At 43.4% G+C, this 9236-nt stretch overlaps 1 protein-coding gene across 7 annotated transcripts in view; it reads right to left on the bottom strand.

The window, feature by feature from the left end:
- Positions 1-619: 619 nt before the first annotated feature.
- The window catches only part of ANAPC5 (anaphase promoting complex subunit 5), a gene marked incomplete at both ends in the record, with an annotated part of 37418 nt that continues 28801 nt past the window's right edge, over positions 620-9236 (bottom strand). For 4 of the 7 annotated variants that reach the window (XM_084253454.1, XM_084253456.1, XM_084253457.1 and 1 more), the window contains 4 exons: positions 620-831; positions 1468-1630; positions 8272-8419; positions 8492-8599. In XM_084253454.1, the coding sequence (XP_084109580.1) occupies positions 620-831; positions 1468-1630; positions 8272-8419; positions 8492-8599 (631 nt within the window). Of the gene's footprint in view, positions 832-1467; positions 1631-8271; positions 8420-8491; positions 8600-9236 lie in introns of those variants that run through there. The other 3 variants (XM_084253455.1, XM_084253458.1, XM_084253459.1) reach the window with 2 other exon arrangements.

Genomic DNA, 9236 nt, shown 5'->3' with positions numbered 1-9236 from the left:
AATCACCTTAGTCATCATAAATTCCTCGATTGAAGTTATCATCCTCCCTCATTTATACAATTCCACATAGAATAAACACACCCACGTACAAGCTAGAAGAAAGCCAGCACCCGGAAGGGATTGAAGATGCTTCTTGTATTTGGTCCAAAAACCACAAAAAGATCTTTTCTTTTTCAATATCCAGTCCGCGACCACCGTGTGCCTGCAAGATTGCGCAGGCCCAGCCCAAGCACCAGTTCAGTCCAACAAAGCAGGGAAGCTTCAGAAGAGAACCCTGCAATGCTGTGCCCCAGGAGGACCGACCAGCACCCCAAATTGTCATGTCCGAGTGGAGAGTCTGCACGATGTCTAGTAAGATGTTGGTAATTTTGCCCAGAGAGAAAATAATCTTGAACACTTGTAGTAACTTAATAAAACAGCTATTTATTAACAAAAGGTGGGTGCCCTCTGCTACCAAAGGGAACCAAGAGAACAAAATAAATATGTCTATTTTAAGAAAAGCAGACAAACCTAACAGTGCATTTGTTGACAAGACAGACGGGCATTTAGCTGGAGGGCAGGGGTGGGACCAGGTCCAGAATCTTATTCTCTGCCCAGCGGCCCAGTGGCGGTGTCCTCCCTAGAGATGATTTATCAAGGGCACCCCGTGCGAGGGCAGCTCCTGGTGCAGCTGCCGGAAGAGCATTGCACACCGGTTCCTCTCTTGGGTCTTCCCCAGGGTGTGGTAGAGTCTGGCTTGGAAGTAAACGACATCTCTGATCTGCTCTTTGCAGTCGACCTTGGCAAAATAGTTCCTGGCTTCATTGAGGTTCTCAACGGCTGCCTCCAGAGCTGACGGCAAGGGGGAGATGGCACACATGTTGAACTCAGCACTTCACATGCAGTTTCCAAAACTTAATATCTACTTTAGTGATGTAACATGGACCAGATACTTTTATAGTCTACCCGTTGAGAAGAAAGCTATACCCTTGAGAAGATGCTGGGGGGTGGGGGGTATAAAAGGCCTTTAGTCCTGATTTGCAGCCTGGCACCTGGTTCTATAGGATTAAAAAAACCATTCATTTGCCCTTAACCTTCATGTCAAGCACGTATGTGAAAGCACTTCAGTATATGTGCTGCCAAAGCGAACACATGAAAGTACTTCAAATGCCGCATGAACTTTCCACACGCATCTGTGAACACTTGAACTAAAATACTGTCCCAAGTTTAATGTCTTTCCTTCTCTGGGCACTAAAATTTAGAAGTCAGCTGCAATAGTATTACCTAACAATCTTTGTGGCTTGCTACCTTCAGCTTGCTTTCTTCCTTTTTATTAAAAAAAACTCACCAGATCACTGACCTACTACAAAGGATACCAGAGGGTACAAATCAACAGCCAGATGGAGGGTCACAGGGAAGGTATGGGGAAGGCAAGGGGCACCCACGCACTCCCCAGGTTTGTCATTCTCCCCCAAATCTCCATCCTACCTTCCGCTTTCTTCAGGGGATCATAGGAAGCTGCTGAAGCCACCTGGCACTTAGCCACTAAGAACATGGCACGGCCTTTGTCCAGAACAGCCCCGTCAGCCAGGATGGGCTCGATGGCCATGTGCAGAAGACTCAAAGCTTGTTCTGGGATTCCAAGGATGAGCTGGAAGAGAAATATCATGTGACACTGTCCACACCCACACCCACTGTTCCGTGTCCAAAGGGCTGTGTGTCTGGCTCTTCTCTCCTGCATGGCCACATCTGGCTCACCTCTCCTGACAAGTGCTATAGTATAATGTATGCCACACTCCCGGGAAACAAGTGACAATCATTTCACACTGAAGATACACTAGCCAGTAGTTATTTACACTATGGAAAGGTTTTGTCTTTATAAAAAAAAAAAAAAAAGAGTCAGTACCAAAATCTTTTATGTTAGTGATTCCAAAGAGTTGAACTAGTTGTGTAAGAATCACAGTGCAGAGGAACTGCTAAGAAAATAACTCAAAAATATATAGTAAAAGAAACACCACAGAAATTAATAACACTAGAAAATAGCTATTTAACACAAAAGCAAGCAGTAATGGAGGAATGAAAACATGTAGGAAACATGAAAAAATTCATAATACATTAAATATAAATAGATAAATTTCTCTAATTAAAAGGCAAAAAAAAGGGCCTCCCCTGGTGGCGCAGCAGTTGAGCGCTCAGCTGCAAAGCTGCCCCCAGCCTCTGCAGTGCCGGTTCGATCCCCGGCCGCTGGCGAGGGTCCCACATGGAGCGACAGACCTCTCCTGTCGCCCGCTGCTCCCCTCAGCAGTATATTTCGTGAGTCTGCCTGTTCTGTTCCCCAATCTGGCTCTGGTGAATTCTCTCACCCTCCCGCGTTTCTGACTATACCCAGTGCTTGTATAAATAAATAAACAAATCTTTAAAAAACATAAAAAAAAAAAAAAAAAGGCAAAAAAAAAAATGGCCAAAAAAACCCCTGAACCATAGGCCTCCATGATGGTGCAATAGGTTGAGTGCAGCGCTGTGAAGCTGTCTGCAGCCTCTGCAGAGCGGGTTCGATCCCCACCGGGCTCGGAGTAACCCACATGGCAAACGGACCTCTCCTGTCTCACCAGCTGCTCCCCTCAGCAGTGTATTTCGTCAGTCTGCATGTTCTGCTCCCCACTCTGTCTCTGGTGACTCCTCTCACCCTCCTGCGTATCTGACCTGTACCCTGGCTCTTGTATAAATAAAATAAATCTTTAAAAAAAAAAAAAAACCTGAACCACTAGGACACTCACTTTAGATCAGAAGATGCAAATCGACTGACAGTAAAAGGCTAGAGATATTCCATGCAAGCAGAAGAGAGCTGAAGCGACTCTGCCAATATAAGACAAAACAGACCTTATAAAAGGACATTATATACTGATAAAAGGGGCAATTACCAAGAAGATCCAATTATAAACATATATCCACCAAACCACAGAACTCAAAATATATGAAGCAAAAACTGACAGAATTAAAGGGAGAAATAGTCCAACAGTTAATAGCTTGAGAGCTTGATATTCTGCTTTCAATAATAAGACTAGACAGAGATCAGCAAGAAAAGAGAAGACGTGAACAATACTATCAACCAATTAGCCCTAATGCTAGCCACCACACTGTACTCAACAACAGAATACACATCCTTCTCAAGTGCACGTGGAACATCTTCTAGAGAGACCATATGTCACAAACCACAAAATAATAATAAACTTTTAAAAATTGAAATCATGCAAAGTATCTCCTCTAGCCACATGGAATGAAATTAAATGTCAGTTACAGAAGGAATCTGGAAAATTCACAAATACATGGGAATTAAACAACACACTCTAAAATAACCAATGGGTCAAAGAAGACATCACAAAGGAAATTAAAAAATACTTTGAGATTAAAAAAAAGATATTATAGCTATAAAGTTACATTTTTTTAAAGATTTATTTATTCATTTACACAAGAACCGGGGTACAGGCCAGATGCACAGGAGGGTGAGAGGATTCACCAGAAAGAGCAGGGAACAGAATAGGCAGACTGACGAAATACACTGCTGAGGAGAGCAGTGGGCCAGACAGAAGAGGTCTGCCCCGCCATGTGGGACCCTCACCGGCTGGCCGGGATCGAACCGGTGCTGCAGAGGCTGTGGACAGCTTCACAGCATGGCGCTCAACAGCCTGGAAGCCCTATAAAGTTACATTTAAAAAGAAAAATGTAAGGGGCCTCCCTGGTGGCCTATGGGTTAAGTCTCAGCGCTATCACCTCTACAGCCTGGGTTTAATCCCCAGCTAGGGAGCTGACCCACATGGTGCAGCAGACATCTCCTGTCTCGCCCGCTGCTCCCCTTAGCAGTGGATTTCAGTCAGTCCACCTGTTCTGCTCCTCACTCTGTCTCTGGTGAATCCTCTCACCCACTGCATCTCTGGCCTGCACCTCAGCTCTTCTATGTAAAAATAAATAAATAAAATTTTAAGAAGAAAAATATCAGGCCTCCTTGGTGGCGCAAGGGGTTAAGACGCAGCCTATGAAACTATTCACGGCCACTGCAGCACGAGTTTGATCCCTGGCCAGGGAGCTACCCACATGGCGAAGCAGACCTCTCCTGATTCACCCGCTGCTCCCTCAGCAGTATACTTCGGTCAATCTGCCTGTTCTGTTCCCCACTCTGCCTCTGGTGAATCCTCTCACACACACCCCCCCCCACACCTCTGGCCTGTACCCCAGTTCTTGTATGCATAAATAAATAAATCTTTTTTAAAAAATTAGCTAAATAAGATGAAATGAACAAATTTCTACAAAGACACTGAATCAAAAAGTAAAAGAAAACCTGAATAGACCTGTAATGAGCAGAGACTGAGCCAGTAACCAAAAAAACTTTCAGCAAAGAACAGCCCTAGACCACATGGCTTCACAGGTGAATTCCATTAAATGTTAAACATATTAACCCCAACCCTTCTCAGATGCTTCAAAAAAACAGAAAAGGCCACCATTTGTGAGCTCACTCTTACTTTAATAAAAACAAAATAAAGCTGTCATCAAAAAAGCTATAGAACAATATTCCTTATGAATAGAGAAGCAAAAATACTCAACCAAATACTAGCAAACCAAACTATATTAAAAGAATAATACATCATGACTAAGTGGGATTTACCCCAGGAATGCAACAGTAGTAGCTCTATAGACAAAAATTGCTCCATATCACACACCATATTAATAAAATAAAGAAAAAAAAAACCTGAGACCATCATCTCAATTCCACAAAAAAGCATCTGGCAAAAATCCAACATCCTTTCATGATAAAAAGCACTTTTTCTTTTAGGCAAGAAAAAGAAATCAAAGGCATTCAAATTGGAATGAAAGGAGTAAAACTGTATTTTCAGATGATATAATGCTATATATAGAAAACTCTAAAGAATCCCCCCAAATCTATAAAAGGTAATAAATTAGGCAAAGTTGCAAGATATAAGATATACTGATAGACTAGCAACACATAATCCAAAAATGAAATTAATTTTCAAACTTCATTAATAATAGCATCAAAAAGAATAAAATGCTTAAGGATGAATTTAACAAAGACTGTAAGAATCATACACTGAAAACCATAAAACATTGTTTAAAGACATCAAAGAACACCTAAATAAAAGACACCCAGTGTTAAAGGATGGGAGATTTACCTGTAAGGGTAAGATGGCATACTCCAAAACAAACTACAGGTGCAATCCTTATCAAAATTATTATTTTTCTTTGAAGAAATGAACAAGTTGGTTCTATAATTCTTTTTTGTCGTTGTTCTAAAATTCTTAAGAATGTCAAGAAACACCAATAGCTAAAACATCTTTTTAAAAAAAGATGAAGTTTGGGCCTCCCTGGTGGCGCAAGAGGTTAAGATGCAAGAGGTTATGAAGCTACCCGCAGCCACTGCAGCACAAGTTTGATCCCCGGCAAGGGAGCTACACACACAGCGAAGCAGACCTCTCCTGACTCGCCTGCTGCTACCCTCAGCAGTGTATTTCAGTCGATCTATCTGTTCTGCTTCCCTACTTTGTCTCTGGTGAATCTTCTCACCCACCATACCTCTGGCCTGTACCCCAGTTCTTGTATGCATAAATAAATAAATCTTAAAAAAAAAAAAAGGATGAAGTTAGATGGCCCTTACTTCCTAAAACTACTACAAAGCAACAGTAATCAAAAAACAATGCTTGGGCCTCCCTGGTGGCGCAGCAGTTGAGCACTGGGTCACGAAGCTGCCCGCAGCCTCGGCAGTGCCGGTTTGATCCCCGGCTGCTCCCCGGCCACCGGAGGAGGGTCCCACATGGTGCGCAGACCTCTCCTGCCGCCCGCTGCTACCCTCAGCAGTGTGCTTCGGTCCTTCTGCCTGCTCTGCTCCCCGCTCTGGCTCTGGTGAATTCTCTCACCCTCCCGCGCTTCTGACTGTACCCTGTGCTTGTATAAATAAATAAATAAATAAAAATAAATCTTTAAAAAAAAAAAACAAAAAACAATGCTGGTGCCTCCCTGGTGGCGCAAGGGTTAAGACGCAACCCATGAAGCTGTCTGCAGCCACTTCAGCATGAGTTCAATCCCCAGACAGCCAGGGAGCTACCCACATGGCACAGCAGACCTCTCCTGACTCGCCCGCTGCTCCCCTCAGCAGTGTACTTCGGTCAATCTGCCTGTTCTGTTCCCCACTGTCTGGTAAATCCTCTCACCCCCCCACCTCTGGCCTGTGCCCCAATTCTTGTATGCAAAAATAAATAAGTCTTAAAAAAAAAAATGCGGTATGGACACAAGGACAGTACAGAAATCAACAGAATTGAGAGTCCAGAAATAAACCTATCCATCTATGACCAAACTGATTTTCAACAAAGGAGCCAAGACCACTCCATGGAAAGAAGTCTTTCCAAGAAATGGTGTTGGGGCAGCTGGCTGTCCCATTATGGGAGAAAACATTTGCAAATCACAGATCTGACAAGGATCTAGCACGCAGAATATATAAAGAGCTCTTACAACTGAACATCAAGAAGGCAACCCAACTGGAAAATGGACAAAGGACTTACACATTTCTCCGAGAACACATACAAATGACCCAATAAGCACATGAAAAGAAGCTCAACATCATTAGTCATTAGAGAAATGCAAGTCAAAACCACAGCAAGATATGACTTCATGGGTATTAACAAAAGGAAAGTGCATGCTGGCAAGGATGAAGAGAAACGTGATATATTGCCAGTGGAAATATAAGGTACAGACGATATAGAAAACAGTCTGGCAATTCCTCAGACTTAAACACAGAAATATCATATTAGCAATTCCACTCCTAGGTATACCCAAGAGAACTGAAAACACGTATGCACACAAAAACTGCCACATTTTTAATAGCCAAAAGGTGGAAACAACCCAACTTTCCATTATTTGATGACCAGATAAACACAACACATCCACTTAACGGAATATTACTCAGCCATTAAAAGGGATGAAGCACTCATGCCTGCTACAACATGAATGAGAACACTATGCTAAGTGAAAGAATTTAGGCACAAAAGGCTATATCATATTGTATGATTCCATTATAGGAACTATGCAGAACAATCAATACCATAGAGACAGAGAGTGGATTATTGCTTGCATGGGGGCTGGAGAGAGAGGGAGTGGGGAGAAACTACTTAGTGAGTACAGGGTTTCTTTATGGTGTGATGAAAATATTCCAGAATTAAGACAGTGGTGATAGATGCACGTTATTGTAAATATTCTAAAACCCCTGAATTAAATATCTTAAAATGGTTAAAATGGGAATTTTATGTTCTGTGAATGTCATCTTAATTTGAAAAAAATAAAAAAGAATCCCTGGGAAGTCAGTAATGAAAACAGATTTCTAGGATCTTCCCTTAGAGATTCTGACTCAGAAGCTACCATTCAAGGCCAGGCCAAATATGTACATGTTTTTAAAGTCTTCCCAATTATTCTAATGCAGTCAGTTTGGGAAACCTCTGCTTCAGTTAGTACACTCCTCCAGTGAGTCCAAAATTCATTCATTCAAAAATTATTTATAAAAAGTGTTCTATGTGTAGATCTTAGCAGGTAGCAGGGGACAGAGCAGGGAGAAAGCAGAGTCCCTACTCCCACAGCCTTACATGGGGGGGGGGGGGGGAGTGTAATGAAAAACAAAATTCAAAGAATTTCACTTCCAAAACCTTTCAGTGAACACCTGACTGTCCTATTTCCTTATTCACACCCTGGTGAGATGCTAGAGACCAGCTCTTCATTAACGGGATGCAAGTCCTCAAGACAGGCATGTCCCCCTGATACCCACACTCAGGAGCTGTCTGCTTCTCCCCAAGTTCACAGCTTCAGACTTCCAGGGAGAATTTACAAATGAAGACCACATTCCCAGACTCAAAAATGAAAGCTTATTTTCATCCATTTTAAAACCAAAAAGTAGTGCCAGACCCACCCATTCTTGAGCACGAACCTATGTATGCAATTAAAACAGAGATCGGGCCTCCCTGGTGGCGCAAGGGGTTAAGTCTCAGCACTATAAAGCTATCTGCAGCCACTGCAGCATGAGTTCGATCCCCATCCAGGGAGCTACCCACATGGCGCGCAGACCTCTCCTTGTCTCCCCGCTGCTCCCCTCAGCAGTGGATTTCAGTAGATCTGCCTGTTCTGCTCCCTACTCTGTCGCTGGTGAATCCTCTCACCCCTGCACCTCTGGCCTACACCCCAGCTCAGTATGCATAGATAAAATATATCTTTCGAAAACAAAGAAAACAGAGATGAGCTCACCTGGGCAAAAGCCAAGTTCAGCACTGTTTCTGAGGCCAAGCACTGCAAGCGGTACTCCCTGGAGAGGGCCAGAGCCTGCAGGAGCACGGGCAGCGCGATGGTGGGGGAGGAGGATCGCCAGTACAGCTCTGCCACCGACAGTAGGACGCTGCGGCCAAGAGGAGAACAGCGTGAGAACACTGAGCGCCAGCACCGGCCATGGGAGAAGCAGGGCCCTTACCTGATCACCATTTCTGTATTCCTGATTTTCTGGCAGTGAATCAACAGTTTCTGTAAGAGCTTGTGTGCCTCTGACATTTGGTTCTGGGCTTGTAGTACAACCGCTTTTCTGACACAGAAACGAAACAAACACTAGTGGGTATGTTGCTGTTGTGTGACGGTTTAAGTATAGTCAGTTTTAAGTACAGTACAGTTTTAGAATCTCACTTTCTTCCATCAGATCGTAAATCTCTCGAAAGGCTGCACTGTTAAGATTGTTAAGACTGTTAAGATTGTTTAAGGGGCCTCCCCGGTGGCACAGTGGGTTGAGCGCAGCGCTGTGAAGATGTCCATAGCCTCTGCAGCGTGGGTTCAATTCCTGGCTGGCCAGGGAGATCCCCACATGGAGCAGCAGACCTCTTCTGTCTCGCCCACTACTACCCTTAGCAGTGTATTTCAGTCCTTCTGCCTGTTCTGCTCCCTGCTCCATCTCTGGTGGATTCTCTCACCCTCCCGTGCCTCTGGCCTATACCCCAGTGCTTGCATAAAATAAATAAATCTTAAAAAAAAAAGATTTTTGTTTAAAAGGAAGATGTGTGTATGTGTGTACAAATACATGTACACACCAATACACACAAACATGAGAAAAGTCTGGAACGGCAGATATCAGAATGTTAGTGATTATCTCTAGATGGTAACTTCGTTTTTAAATAATTTTTTGAAGATTTTATTTATTTCTGTGTAGAAGAGCTGTGGTGCAGACCAGA

Source organism: Talpa europaea (genome assembly GCF_964194135.1).
Source record: "Talpa europaea genome assembly, chromosome: 14".
NCBI classification, from domain to species: Eukaryota; Metazoa; Chordata; class Mammalia; order Eulipotyphla; family Talpidae; genus Talpa; species Talpa europaea.
Note: the sequence above shows the minus strand (reverse complement) of the source record. Positions and strands in the feature narration are given on the sequence as shown.